Source organism: Chiloscyllium punctatum, chromosome 3, assembly GCF_047496795.1.
Source record: "Chiloscyllium punctatum isolate Juve2018m chromosome 3, sChiPun1.3, whole genome shotgun sequence".
Lineage (NCBI taxonomy): Eukaryota > Metazoa > Chordata > Chondrichthyes > Orectolobiformes > Hemiscylliidae > Chiloscyllium > Chiloscyllium punctatum.
In genome coordinates this window covers 101,158,039-101,174,268 of record NC_092741.1, presented here as the reverse complement: position 1 = coordinate 101,174,268, position 16,230 = coordinate 101,158,039, and the positions used below count along the sequence as shown (strand labels likewise).

Sequence of the window (16,230 nt, the reverse complement as noted above, 5' to 3'; positions counted from 1 at the left end):
TTGCGAACATAAAAACTAGGAGCAGGAGTCAGCCATCTGGCCCTTTTGGGCCTGCTCCACCGTTCAATACAATCATGGCTGATCTTTTTATGGTCTCAGCTCCACTTACTCACCCTCTCATCACAACCTTTAATTACTTTACTGTTTAAAAGATTATCTATTTTAGCTTTAAAAACATTTACTGAGGAAGTCTCAACCACTTCACTGGGCAGGGAATTCCATAGATTCACAGCCCTCTGGGTGAAAAAGTTCCTTCTCAATTCAGTCCTAATTCTGCTCCTCCTAATTTTGAGGCCATGCCCTCTTGTCCTAGCCTCACCTGCCAGTGGAAACATCCTCTCTACTGCTATCTTATCTATTCCCTTAATAATTTTATATGTTTCGATAAATCCTCCCTCATTCTTCAAAATTCCAATGAACATAATCCTAGTCTTCTCAGTCTCTCCTCATAAGCCAACCCCCTCAACTCTGGAATCAACCTAGAGAATCTCCTCTGCACCCTCTCTAGTGCCAGTACATCCTTTCTCAAGTCAGGAGACCAAAACTGCACGCAGTACTCCAGATGTGGCCTCACTGACACCCTATACAATTGCAACATAGCCACTCTGTTTTTAAACTCAATCTCTTCAGCAATGAAGGACAAAATTGCATTTGCCTTCTTAATTACTTGTTGTGCCTACAGACCAACCTTCTGTGATTCATGCACAAGGACGCTCAAGTCCCTCTGCATAGCAGCATGCTGCAACATTTTACCATTCAAGTAATAGTTCTTTTTACTGTTACTCCTACCAAAATGGATGAGTTCACGTTTATTAACATTGTACTCCATTTGTCAGACCTTTGCCCACTCTGTGAAGCTATCTATGCCCCATTGCAAAGTTTCAGTCCTCTGTCCACTTTGCTGTAACACACACCTTAGTGTCGTCTGCAAACTACATGTGGTCGCCAACTCCAAATCATCAATGTAAATTGTTAATAATTACAGTCTCAACACTGATCCCTGAGGCACACCACTAGTCACTGATTGCCAACCAGAATAACACTCATTCATTCCCACTCCTAGTTAACCAATCCATATTTATATATTGCCCATAATACCTTGCATTTTTATCTTATGCAGCACCCTTTTGTGCAGCACATTGTTGAATGCCTTTTGTAAATTTAGATCCACCTCATTTATTGGGTCCCAGTTGTCCATCGTGTTTGTAATGTCTTCATAGAATTCCAAAAGATTAGTTAAGCATGACCTGCCTTTAATGAACCCATGCTACGTCGGCCCAGTGGGATAATTTAGAGTCATAGAGATGTACATCATGGATCCAGACCCTTCAGTCCAACTTGTCCACACTGACCAGATATCATAAACTAATCTAGTCCCATTTGCCAGCACTTGGCCCATATCCCTCTTAACCCTTCCTATTCATTTACCCATCCAGATGCCTTTTAAATGTTGTAATTGTAACAGCCTCTGGCAAATCATCCCATATAGACCATCCTCTCTGTGAAAAGGTTGCCCCTTAGGTCCCTTTTAAATCTTTCCCCATTCACCCTAAACCTATGCCCTCTAGTTCTGGACTCCCCAACCCCAAGGAAAATACCTTATCTATTTACCCTTTCCATGCCCCTCATGTGTTTGTAATCTTCTATAAGGTCACTCCTCAGCCTCTGATACTCCAACCCCAACCTATTGAGCTCTCCCTAGAGCTCAAACCCTCCAACCTTAGCAACATCCTTGTAAATCTTTTTTGAACCCTTGCAAGTTTCACATCATCCTACCAATAGGAAGGAGACCAGAATTGCATGCAATATTCCAAAAGTGGCCTAACCAATGTCCTGTACAGCCGCAACATGACCTCCCAACTCCTATACTCAATGCTCTGATTAATAAAAGGAAGCATACCGAACATCACCTTCACTATCCTATCTACCTGTGACTCTACTTTCAAGGAACTATGAACCTGCACTCCAAGGTCGCTTTGTTCAGCAACACTTCCCAGGACCTTGCCATTAAGTGCATAAGTCCTGCTCTGATTTGCTTTTTCATAATGTAGCACCTCACATTTATCTAAATAAAACTCCATCTGCGACTCAGCTGACTGGCCCATCTGATCAAGATCCTATTGTACTCTGAGGTAACCTTCTTCGCTGTCCACTAAACTTCCAATTTTGGTGTCATTTGTAAATTTACTAACTATACCTCCTATGTTCACATTAAAATCATTTATATAAATGTTGAAAAGTAGTGGACCCAGCAGCAATCCTTATGGCACTCCACTGGTCACGCCTCCAGTCTGAAAAGCAACCCTCCACCACCATCCTCTGTCTTCTACCTTTGAGCCAGTTCTGTATCCAAATGGTGAGTTCTCCCTGTATTCCATGTGATCTAACCTTGCTAACCAGTCTCCCATGAGGAACCTTGTCGAACGCCTTGCTGAAGTCCACATAGATCATGTCCACCGATCTGCCCTCATCAATTCTCTTTGTTACTTCTTCAAAAAATCAGTCAAGTTCTCTATGTAGATTCCTTGCTATTTCTTCCTTGATAATAGACCCAAACATCTTTCCCACTACAGAACTGGTCTATAATTCTCTATCTTTTGTCTACCTTCCTTTTCAAACAGTGGTGTCACATTTGCTGTTTTCCAATCTGCTGGAACAGCCCCAGTGAATTTTGGAAAATTACTACAAGTGTATTTAGTATTTCTCCTGCCATCTCATAAGATATTAACTCAATCAAATACACTGGTTTCTTATATCCTTAACTTTTATATGACATTGGCTCAATCACATTGTTTTCTTATATCCCATACCACAAAGCATTCTGTTGTATTAGTGGCCAAAACTGGTTAAATGCGATATGGTGACTTATTCCTGTTTTCAGTTAAATTCTTACATTATTTGTATGAAATGCCAATCAATATTGTTTCTCTTATTTTGAATAATACTGTTATTACAGTAATTCATTTTCAGTTTTCTGTTTGGTTATCACTTAAGAAAGCATTAGAAACTGATCATTTGCCCCAATTTACTCTATTTAAGTATTTTAAGAAAACAGTATTATTAAAAATAAAATACTGTAGATGCTGGAGATCTGAAATGATAACAAAATGTGCTGGAGAAACTCATTAGGTCTGACAACATCTGTGAAGACAGACAAACAGAGTTGACACTTTTGAGTCCAAAGATCATCTTCAGGTTCCAACAAAGACCCTGCAGACTCTAAACGTAGCTTTGTTACTTTCTCTATAGATGCTGCCAGATGTGCTGAGTTTGTCTAGCACATTTTTCTTATATATTATATTCCTGAAACTTGATTTCAATTCCATTGAAAAGTGTACATTCCCCATTTTAGGAGTCTATAGCACACTATCAAATGATCCAAGACTAGGTATGATAAAGTGTTATGGACCCTTAATAATCTGAAAAGCAGACATCCCTGTCTCACCAAAGTTCATTTCCTTTCCCCACATCAGCCATCTTCAATAGATTCTTGAAACGGGATGAGCAATTTATAGCACATTGGGAGAACCTTTCTCTGGCTGACTTTTGAACTCAAGAAGTTGGAGCTGATATTTCTCAGAGAAGGTCTTTGTCTCATTTTGCTTGGGCTGAATTCTGATTCAGGCTTCAGGTACCAAATGATGTGGTAAATCATTGCATACAAGTCTGGTATAATTAATGATGAAAGTGGAATTCACAATGATTTTTTTAAAAGAAAAGTACCCCATCTACATTTTGAAAAGCAAAACTTTACAATGCAGTGATTCCATAAAGGCCCTGTGATGAGCTTTTTTGTTGTCTTTGATCTTGACTTAGGTTGTGTGTATTATATCTGCATTCATTTTGCTTATGCTATGTCTCTGAATTTTGTCTTATTTAGGAATGGGCTGTTTCTGGGGTGCTGAGAGAAAATTCTGGGCTCAAGGAGGTGTTTATTCCACTCAGGTTGGATTTGCTGGTGGATTTAAACCAAATCCAAATTATAAGGAGGTCTGTTCAGGTACGTCTGGAATTTCTTCTCTGCTTTTGGGCTGAGTGACGTAGCTGACATGTTTGGGAGCATTTGCTCACAAGGTATTGAAATAAGTTTCTAAAACAGAAGTTGATTTGGAAAATTTCACAGCTTACATGTTATATTGATTTTTGGACACCTAACAATGATTAATTACAAGTTGAGAGTTTGGATTTTGCCTTCATCCATTTTTTACATGAGAGATGTAATAATTCTGGGGAATGAGAGTGCACTTTTAAAGTCATCTCAAATAAATGCCTTGGTGATGGATCTTTGCAGTCAGTGTCTAGTTATTTATGTTTTTTTCTCATAGCAGGAATTGTGCCTGTCAATTGGTAATGCACTGCCTACATTTAATGCATGGCCATACTGAAGGTTCATAATTGTACTCTAATCACTTAAAGTATAAAGTAATCATTTGTAATACATAAGTAGGAGAAAATGCAGCATAATCCAAAATGTTACAAAGCAAGAAAAACGCCTTAAAATCACAGTAGCATCTTGCACAGTTTCTGGAGTCCCAATGTGCTTTATGAATGAAGTATTTCTGAAGTGTAATGGAAATGTGGCAAACAGTTTGTGCAGGACAATGTCTGACAAATACCAATGTGATACCAGATAATAAAAAAAATCAGTGGTTCAGGAATAACTCTGCAGCTCGGTAGCTTGGTGATTGGCACTGCTGTCTCACAGTGCCAGGGAACCGGGTTCAATTCCCACCTCAGGTTTCCTTCTGCAGTCAAAATGTAGATGCAGGTCAGGTGAATTTGGACATGCTAAATTGCTCATAATGTCAGGTACATTAGTCAGAAGTAAATATAAGGCAAGGGAATGGGTCTGTGGGTTACTCTTTGGAGGATCAGTGTGAACTTGTTGGGCCAAAAGGCCTGTTTCCATACTGTCGGTAATCTAATCTAATCGGATATAATCTTATTTGAAGTAGTGTAGTCAGGTCTTTTACAGATCTTGTCCAAACGATGACACCACTAACACTGTAAACACCACCTGAATTACATATTCAGGACTTGAACCCACAAATTTCATGCTCACCTTTGAGAGTGTTCCTGACTAGGACTGTTAAGTCTTCCAAAATAATTTGGTTTTGTTTTTTTTTAAATTTGGGATGTTAACTGTCCACTGCTATCGGTGTCTTACACAGTTCTACAGTTGTGAAGGCATGTTGGTGACTTGTTGTCAGGTTCAGCTTGGCCCTGCTCTCTTATAAAGTGCACCTTCCAATTTCCCTGTCCTCTTCCATAAAGAGGCATTTATGTTTAAAGTAGGGAATCATGCTGAGGACCTGTATCCTGCCAATCCTTTACTCAATTTTTTGTAACACCAATGATCTTAAACGATAAAACATTCATCCAGGAGCTTGGAAATTTTGCAATTCTATTACATTTCCTCTTCCCTGTGAAACTTGAGAACTTCCAATAAAGTAACAGTTTTCACCCGATTAAATGGTCTGATGGGGGAAGCTGTTTGTGTTTCCAATTTTGGTATGAACTGTAATTAATTTGGAAGCAGATGTTAGAAACCTGTTTGAAGAATCTTTCTTTTATGATGTGAGAAGTATTCTCAAAGTTTGTTTACAGGCATACATAATGAAAAATGAAACATATTTGTTATGTTTTTATTACAATTTCTTTGAGGAAAGAGCATCACAATTTTTATGACCAGATTCCAGGAGAGGTTTGTCAAATTGTTATGGTTCCAGATGGAGACTTCAAATCTTGCCAAAACTTTTCATCTTGCACTTACCAGAACACTTTGCAAAAATGCAATTTAAGGGACAAACCAATGCCTCGAACAAGCGGCGTTCACTTGCAACCAGTCAGCACACTTTCCTCCTGTTGTATAAATGCTGTTTTTCCCATTGAATTTATATGCTATGAGCATAGGACGAATAACTGAAATACTCAGGCTCTATTCTTTGAGAAAACCACACCTCAATCATTAAGCTCCACAGTGAGTGACCATCTCCAATAAGAGACAATCGAACAACCACCCTTTTGCATTGACTATAAATCGACTCTCCTTGTTTATTAAAGAACAATGATCAAAGAATAATATAACACAGGAACAGGCCTTTCAGCCCTCCAAGCCTGTGCCGACAGTTTGTCCTTCCATACTAAAACTTCACTTATAGGATCCGTAATCCTCTCTTCCCTTCCTATTTACGTATTCGTCTAGGTGCTTCTTGAATGCTGCTATTGTGCCTGATTCCACCAACTCCTCTGGCAAAGCATTCCAGGCACTCACCACCTTTTGTGATAAACACTTGCCTTGCATGTTTCTTTTAATATTCCCTCCCACACCTTGAACCTATGTCCTGTACTCACTCTGTAGGTGTGTATCACTTGCCTACTTGGTTAGTTGCATCAAATTTACTTTAAAAAGAATCCCTTTCCTTTGGATATCTTTCTCCTATTCCATAATTAATTTGTGTTACAAAAGGAACCTATTTTAACAAGGCCGCCTTCTTGAATTGACAAAAAGAGTAATTTAATTAATTACTAAGTGCAAGAGGAAGTAATAACGCAATGCATGCTCACACAGCATAGAACGAAGAAATGAGAAAGTATAACTAAAGAAAAAATATGCAAATCAGTCTTTGAATTGTTCGAGAATAACATGAAAGGATGTTGTAATGGCTCCTCAGATACTATTCAAATGCAACAAGATCTGGATGATATACAGACTTCGGCTGACAAGTGGTAAGTAACAATTGCAACACATAAATGCAAGGCAGTGATCATCTCCAATAAGAGATAATCTAACCACCACCCCTTTACATTCAATAGCATTACCAACAAATGAATCCCCCACTATCAACGTCATGTGGCAAGAAACTTAACTGGACTTACCACAGAAGCACCGTGGCAACAAGAATAGGTCAGAGGCTAGGAATGTTATAGTGAGTACCTCACCTCCTGACTTCCAAAAGCCTGTCTACTATCTACCATGCACGAGCCAGTACTATGATGAAGTACTCTCCGCTTGCCTGGATAGGTGCAGCTTCAATAACACTCAAGAAACTTGACACCATCCAGGACAATGCAGCCCACCTCTTTGGTATCACATTCACAAACATCGATTCCCTCCACTACCAGTGCTCAGTAATAGTAGTGTGTGCTATCAACAAAATGCACTGCAAAACCTCATCAAAGATCCTATCACCTTCCAAACCCACAATTACTTCCATCTGGAAGGACGAGGGCAGTAGATACCTATGACTGTCACCATCTACAAGTTCCCGTCCAAGTCACTCACCATCCTGACTTTTAAATATATTGCCATTCCTTTGTTATCGCTGAGTCAAAATCTGGAATTCCCTCCTTTAGGCATTGTGGTTCAACCTACAGACATGGACTGCAGTAGTTCAAGAGACAGCTCACTGCCATGTTCTCAAGGGCAACTAGCAATGGGCAATTAATAGTGACCAGCCTGCAAAACCCACATCCCATGAATGAATAAAAAAAATTGAATGGCTTCTTGGTTTTGCAGGTTGGCAGAAATTCTGTTCTTATTCCTTTCAACAGTGACTCATTTCCAATATACAGAATGAGATAGAGTCTTTCTCTTGTTTTACCTGCCGTTCATAACAGCTTGAAATGGCTGTTTTCTAAGCTATCGCCCTGACAGTACTCTAGTCTACACACTAGGCCCTCTGGCCAACAGTGTTCACAGATTTGTCTTGCAGTCAGATTTTAACTCCGCCTTGTGTTTATTTCTGGAGAGTAAAACAACTATGTCTGCAAGGAATAGCTATTTGTTGTTTGGGTAGCCTCTTGTAATCCTTTCTTGTTAAGCTTCAGAGGTTTTCCTGATACTTTACAGGTGTGATATTTCACACATGACATTGCCGGACTGTTACTAACTTTTCACTCAAAGTTTTTTTGAATAGTATCAATAAATATTTCAGGATTCTGATCAATGGCTGTATCATACTATATATTGTTTTCTAGATGAATGTCAGACCTGGCTCATTTGCTAGCACTGTCACATCTGAGTCTCAGGGTTCCAAATTCAAATCAATTGAAGGGCATGAGCACAAAAAGATTCCATGGAACTGCCTTTAAGAAGAGAAGGGGCACCTTCCTGACACCCAAAAATCCCTCTAAGTTGCTGGGCAGTTCCATGCACGTTGATCGCTGCCTTTGGGAGCCGCTGCTGCACATGGACCTTGGAAGTCTGCATGGGAGGAAGAAAAGTGAGAGAACTGCTGGTATCCTGGCCAATATTTATCCCTCCATCAGCATTACAAAAGACAGGCTATTTCATATGATGACATTGCAATTTGTGAGATATTTCTACATGTAAACTGGTTGCTATGTTATCTGCAGTAAAACTGTGGTCACACTTGGAAAGGACTTCCATTGGCTCGAAAGGGCTTTCAGACATTAATTTGTCAATAAAAGTGCTATATAGCATTTAATTTATTAGAAATCACCTGATGAAGGAGCGTCGCTCCGAAAGCTAGTGTGCTTCCAATTAAACCTGTTGGACTATAACCTGGTGTTGTGTGATTTTTAAATTTATTAGAAGCTTACCTTCCTTGCACAGTAAAATGCATTTACTGTACGCAGTAGTTAATTTTACTTATAGGATGGTGTTTGCTGAGAATTCTCTTTTATTGAAGAGTTGACTCAATTACGTAGCTGGGGAAGACCGGGTTAAGTTTGTGTACCTGTGACTGTGTGATTAATGAAATGGTCTGTTGTGTACCTGGGAATGTCTCACATGTTGTAAACGTGACAGCAGTGCTCACTGTTTTGTGTGTGTGTGTTTACTGAAGAAAATAGAATGGATATAACAAAGCAGTAACATGCAGTGCTGAAAATACTAACCTTGAAATTGAAAATGTTCAAGTAGCCAATCTCCTATTGAAAGTGAAAGTTTGCAACACATTGAAAGGGTGATAGAAATTCATGATGAAAACATTTGAACAACAAAAATTGTAAACAAAATATATTTCCAAGATGGAAATGCAGAATAGTTTTGAATATCAGAAAATCAAAATTTGAGGCAAAAAATCAAATAATGTGGCAGAAATATCAAATATAAAAGTAGTTAACAGTACTGCCTCATAGTTGTCTGAATATCAGGAGCTCCATTTGGATAGCATTTGGGCTCACTGTTAAAAAAGGCTTTTTATAGCCAAGGTGTTTATATTTTAATAAATATAAAGAATTTGTGTCAGAAAGAGAACTGGTTAGTGAAAGTGTTCGAGTAGAATTCTTCCACTTTCTTTGTTTGAATCTGCTCCAGAGAATTCTTTAAGACGCATATCATTCCAATGCTTAGTGAGTGAGAATGTAAAAGTGCCCACATTGACAGCAGCTTACCCAATTTCATTTGGAGACTACGTGTGTTAATGGAATGGTGGTGTCATGCTTAGAGTAAAGGTTTTTGCTTCAATTGGGTGGGACATACAGTTTATATTTTTTGAATAGTATCAATATATATTTCAGGATTCTGATCAATGGCTGTATCATACTATATATTGTTTTCTAGATGAATGTTAGACCTGGCTCATTTGCTAGCATTGTCACACCTGAGTCTCAGGGTTCCAAATTCAAATCAATTGAAGGGCATGAGCACAAAAATATTCCATGGAACTGCTTTGAAGAAGAGAAGGGGCACCTTCCTGACACCCAAAAATCCCTTTAAGTTGCTGGGCAGTTCCATGCACGTTGATTGACATGGTACTGCAGGACTGCTGCCTTTGTGTTAGTGCTTGACACTAACCGTGAGAGAAAATAAGTCCTGTTCTTTAGCACTGTTGTTCTTCACCTTGATAAGCCCAGAGGTATTAAAAACAAGTTTAAAAATACCTTGCACTGCTTGATGCTATCAGTATGAGTATAATGATTCACTTTCACAGATATTTTGTCTTTCTTCTTCAGTATAATAGTTACTCCAGGTAAATCCATTGATTGCTATTTGTTCTTTATGATTAAATTACCCACGTCTTATACAGTATAACATAAATGAGCAATTTGCAGTAAATTATTTGCAAGACAAGTTGAATTAACAAGCCAGCACTGGTGTCCATGTTTGGAACAAGCGAAACTTCAGCTCCCACAGTTCTTTAGTGCAACATTGTGGATTAGCACTTTGGGTTTTGGTTGTCCCAGTGTCCTGTTAAAGCTACAGTGCGGCTGTACCAGGACAGCTGTGGGTGGTGTGTGTACTAGGCCAACTGTGGGTGGTTGGCCTTGAATACAAGAATGAAGGATCTAGAAACTAGATTCACAATTGAGAAAAGAAATATCAAGGCTACATTTTGCAAATTTCTAAATTATCATAATTATAAGACATTGTAGTCACAAATCTGTTTAATTTGAGACTATTATTTGTTCATGGAATGTGAGCGTCATAAGTTAAGACACCATTCCTACTTGTCCAGGAGAAGTTGGTTGTGAGCTACTTTATTGAACTATCGCTATTCTTGGGATGTTGTAACAGCCTCAGTTTGTTTGGGGAGGGAATTCCAAGATTACCACCCAGTGACAGTAAAGGAATGGCGATTGTATTTCAAGATCAGGATGGTGTATGGCTTGAAGGGAAGCTTGAAGGTAGTGGTGTTAATATGCATCTGCCGCCTTATAGGTGGAAGATGGTTTCGAAACACTCTTGGGTGAGTTGCTGCATATTGTAGATAGTACACACTGCTGCAAATATATGTCAGTTGTAAAGGGGGTGAATGTTGAAAGTGGTGAATGTGGTGCCAGTCAAGCAGGCTGTTTAGTCCTGGATGGTGTCAAGCTTCTTCAATGTTGTTGGAGCTATACTCATCAAGGGCAAGTGGAGAGAATTTCATCATACTCCTGACTTGTGCCTTGCGACTCGTGGCCAGTGAGGAGTCAAGAAGTGAGTTACTTGGTGTAAAATTCCTAGCCTCTCATCTGCTCTTGTAGCTACAGTATTCATAACAGCAGTCTAATTGAGTTGCTGGTCAATGGCAAGCTCTAGGATATTGATAGTGGGAATTCATTGATCATAATCCCATCATAATGCCAAGGGGTGCAATAGAAAAAAACAACAGAAGCTGCATTTGTGATTGAGAATGGACAGGGAGTGCTTGCATTTTGACCTGCAAAACATTCACAGTCAGTGAGTGTCACAGCTTCACCTGATATCTACAGGAATCAGGTGTCAGTTCAGTTTTGCCTGGCTTGTTGAGATTGACACTGCAGCTCCCTCTCATGCAGAAGGTGGTGTTCCTTCTGCTTCAGTCCTCATCGTCCTCCCCAAATGACTGCTGCCATTTTCCCAGCTCTTCAGAGTCTGTTATTTTTTTTCCTACCCAAGTTGTGCAAGCACAGTAAGTTGTTTAGAGTGTCGTACAAGGCTTCCTTCAAGGACTGCAACCCTATCTTCGGTAGGCCTAATGTCTGACCCACAGTTGCCCTGATTGAAGAGTCAGCTGCATTGAATCTACCCTCAACTTCATTCAGGAAGTTGCATAATTGAGCCATCCTTGTCTTTCAGTAATTATCCTTGTTAAGGCATCCAACATTGGAAATAAGTCAGTAATGTGAGAGCTCTTAAGAATATAGGCATCATGACTGCTCCAATGGTATATGATGCAAATTTCTAAGATGTGGTATTTGTGGTCATTGATGATGACCACTAATTCTGTTAATGAACCCAGCTGCCTGATGATTTGAAGTTCTCAGTGCAATCTCTAGTTCTGTCTTGCACATGGGCAGAAGCCAGCGATGTTGGCCAGGTCACAAAACAAACCTCATCACGGGGCAATGAGATGAAGTGGTGTGATCAGGCACAAATTGCATTAGTGTCTACAATGGCTCCTTTAAAGCAGCCAGTGGCATAAAAGTATAGTGTAGCTGTCATTCAAATGACCATTGGGATAGCGTGGCAGCACATGTCAGATCTCAGGTCCTGCTGTGGCAATTAGTATTATTCTATGACAGTTTCCCAAGGCGTCTTCAGTCTGTGGTGGCATTGCATCTTGCTCATTTGCTAAAAGTGGCATCAAGGACAATAGACTCTGGACCTCCTGTATGCCCTGTGTATCCTGAGGAGACCTTCAGCTGCAACTTCTTCATCTGGAGTCTGCTTGGACATTGCTGCTGGTCTTGGACTTCCTCACACATCTGTTCCTCCTCCATTTCTCTGTGCATTTGTAGCATGTGGTCACAGTGGTGATGTTTCTTTCTGTGGATGGATCCATTAATCGATCCAGCTCCAATAAACTTGGGGAATATCAGAAACAAGAGCTGAAAATGTGTTGCTGGAAAAGCGCAGCAGGTCAGACAGCATCCAAGGAGCAGGAGAATCGATGTTTCGGGCATGAGCCCTTCTTCAGGCTCATGCCCAAAATGTCAATTCTCCTGCTCCTTGGACGCTGCCTAGCCTGCTGCACTTTTCCAGCAACACATTTTCAGCTCTGACCTCCAGCATCTGCAGTCCTCACTTTCTCCTAGAATATCAGAAACAGAAGTGATGTGACAGTCAGCATTCAGATCATTCACAAATGACAGTGGGACATGGAGCACCCTGACAAGGAGGGCCATGGAATGTCTGTACTTTAGAGTTTGTCTGTATTTGGATGAACACACATTGTAAGTGCTGCATGATTACCGCTATCTTATCACAATCTGCATCACCCAAGAAAAGCAGTATTGCCTGTATGAGCACGTTGATGAAAACGTTCAGTTCAAGGTGAGAGAAAATCTGTTCCATATCCTTGCGCAACCTGAGATCTTGGAATGTCTTTGTGAATTATGGTCTGCAGGTGCTACTTCAAGGTTGACTGCGATTACTTCTGCTTCACAGAGATGATTCCTTTCAATCTGCAATGACCATTGACATGGCCAGGATTGCTATGACTCAGATTTGTACCCCACACAGTTGAACTCTGCTTTTATTTCACACACAGGGGTGATATGATTATTGATGTCTTCAACCTGTACTGTGAAAGTGTCTGATTAATACAGTCGCACCTTCAAGGGTCTCACATCATTCAAAAGTAGAGCTTGTATGCTCAGACAGAAATAAACACTGACTTCACAAACTTCAGGTGTGGTTACAGCCATTTGTATTCACATTTATGATTTGTATGAGGATGGAAGGCATTACAGGTCACACTGGCCATTGAGTCACAGACTCGTCATGGTAATCAATGGGTCCCACCAAACCTCTGTGTTCCTTTCTTCCTTGTACTCCAGATTGAAACCGTCAGTATTAAATGTCCACATATTCCTACAGTTACATCATTTGAATCATGACTTAATCTCCCAAAATTACCCCTTAAGTCCCAGGCTGACAGCTAAGTCATGCCAGGTGCTGACCTTGATGTGTCAAAGTCAGGATGGTTATGACTGTCAATGGCCACCCCTACAATAATAAGTTATGTCCTCATGCTGGCTTGTCTGTCTTCTTATATGTTGAGTTGGCCTGTTTTGCAATTATTGTTCTTGGATCCCAGCATGCTGCTTCCAACCTCCACAGTTAAGTTCTCCAAATTTCCTTTCATTATAATGGCCCCTGATAACCCCCTTGACTTTCATTAAAGCCAAGGATTGATAGTGACCCACTCCCTGGACTGAATGATATAGACACCTGACCCTGGATACCTCAGGTGGGTTGCTGACTGACTGTGCCAAAGGCCTCTGAACTGATGCTAAGTGATGTCCTTGTCTTACTGTGCTGGGATCCCCAACTGAAGGCTGCCCTGTTGACCTGAGTGAGGACTACCGCCCTTACACTTTGAGACATGGTCATTTGCTTACTACACATTGTATACTTATTGTATTTGTTCCTGGAACATGGTGCAGATGTAATATTAATGCAGCAGAGGGCCATAGAGCAACATGTTCACTCATTTGTCTGCTAACAACTACAGAATGCCTGGCTTTGTGTTTATAATTAAAGGCAAGGCAAGACAGAAGTACTGACACTTTAATGTCTGGTTGAGGGAGCAAATTTTTAAAAAGTTAAGGCAAGGCAGAAATACTGTGTATATCCAAATAGGCACAAAGTAAGTGAGTGCTAAGTGAGCAAGCAAGGAGCCCTGAGATGCACCCTGTTCAAAATACAGGAAGATGGGTGTCTGTCTGGCATACGAAATGTCCTGGTAATAGCATTACAAAGTTCAGACTTGTAGTACAGACCGTATTGTGTGAGAGTCAGAGATATGCCGTGAAGGATATAAGTGGTCACTGTCCATGCAGCATGCATGGAACTTAGGTTGGAATGATGAGCTTGAGTCACCAGGTACCCACTCTGACCTTCCTGTCAAGAATTATCATAATCTAATTTCTGTTTATTGGGGGAGATTAGGAACCTGCATATTAAAAAGACATGCAATTATGAGGCATGTTATGATAATGAATGCAACTTTTCCCCTAGCTGCTCTCTTGTGAAGTTCTTGACTCATCGTTCAAAACTTGGTTACAGAATTAGACTTTTTTCTCATCACTGAGAATCTCATTTTTACAATTTTGCCATATTTTCCCTACTGAATCCCCACTGCCCATGTTGTTCAGAGTCTGGGAAGATGCTATCCTATGCTTTTGGTTGCTATAACATAAGTAGGATTGTTTAGAAGCATAGAATTCCTGCAATATGCAAGCAGGCCATTCCGTCCACATTCACCCCCTGAAAAACGTGATGTGGAGGAGCTGGTGTCGGACCGAGGTCAATAAAGTTAAAAATGACATAACACCAGGTTATAGTCCAACAGGTTTATTTGGAAGCCCTAGCTTTTGGAGCACTGCTCCTTCAGAGCTGCCTGATGAAGGAGCAGCACTCCGAAAGCTAGTGCTTCCAAATAAACCTGGTGGACTATTCCTGGTGATCTTTAACTGTGTCCTCTGAAAAGCAGCATCCCACCCAAATCACCCCGCTCTTCCTGTAACCCTGCATTTTCTATGACCAATCCACCTCACCACATCTTTGGACTGAGGAGGGAAACTGGAACACCTCGAGGAAACCCACACAGGCACACTGAGAATGTGCAAACTCCCATACTTTGGATTTAGGCCTCATGCCAGTGATTTGAGCAAATACTTTAAATTGACACTTCAGTGCAGAGTTGAGGGAGGGCTGCATGTTTGCCTGAGGCTGGAATTGAACATGGGTCTCTGGAACTGTGAGTCAGCAGTGCTAACCACTGAGCTACCAGCTCTGGAACAATGCAGAGAGAAGGAAGAGGGTTGATACCTGATGGTAAATCAGGAATGGAAAATTAATTGGAATCCTTCAGTTTTAAAATGATTGTTTGAGAATTTTAAAAATGTTTCATGGGCTATAGGAAATTAAGAGTCAATTATTCCTTCAAATATTCAAGTCCGTAGCCAAGTGTATACAAATTTGTTACTGATTTACCTTTATTTCACAGTACTAGAAAGTGTTTCTTCATGTATTTTCTTCAATCAAAAGCTGGAACAGGTTTCCATGGAAAGATGCTGACGTCAGGAAAAAAGACATTTTTATCACAGTTGTGATTTTGGAAGGGTGACATGAAATGAGCCAAAGAGCCTTTTTATATTCACTCAAACCAACCATGTGATCATGAATGTTTGTCATGGATGTTACTGATTGTCAAATTAATATGCAAGCTATCTTGGCTCAATGTTCCACTTTTTCTTGTTAAATCAGATTTATTGGGTAGCAAGTGTTAATGGTTATCAAGAGTTATTCCATGTGTATTGTATTTCTGTATTTAGTGCACTAGGTTATGTATTATCACTGTCAGTTGTTCAATGCAAACAGCCAAACTTTTACGTGTAAGACTCAATCTAGCTGTAAGGAATTTGTGTTGAAGCAGCTGGCCTTGGCTATGTGGCAGCTCTCGTGCCTCTGAGTAAGAAAGCTGTGGATTTAGGCCCCATGCCAGTGATTTGAGCAAATATTTTAAATTGACACTTCAATGCAGATTTGAGGGAGGGCTGCATGTTTGAAGGTCCAGTCTTTTGGATAAAATGTTGAACTAAGGTCTGTCAGCCCCTTTGGCTGAACATTGAAAGTCCCTGCTCACTGTTTGATGAATAGTGAAGAATTTCCAACAGGGCACTGGCTGATTTTTATCCTACAACTGTCATTGTGAAACCAGATTATTCGATCATCTATCTCATTCACATTTGGTTGCTTACTGTGCACAAACTGCTGTTCTTTATAATAAGAACCATATTTTGAATATATGTTATTGACTTTGAAGCACTTTAGGATGTCTTGAGGTTATG

The 16,230-nt window shown here is 40.2% G+C and overlaps 1 protein-coding gene across 3 annotated transcripts in view; it reads left to right on the top strand.

Moving 5' to 3' along the window:
• msraa (methionine sulfoxide reductase Aa) overlaps positions 1-16,230 on the top strand; it is a 505,366-nt gene that overhangs the window by 203,196 nt on the left and 285,940 nt on the right. For all 3 annotated transcript variants that reach the window (XR_011954689.1, XM_072557547.1, XM_072557557.1), the window contains exon 3: positions 3,881-4,000. Coding sequence is in view for 2 of the 3 variants with exons in the window: in XM_072557547.1 (XP_072413648.1) it covers positions 3,881-4,000 (120 nt within the window). In the remaining variant the exon portion in view is untranslated. The remainder of the gene's footprint in view (positions 1-3,880; positions 4,001-16,230) is intronic.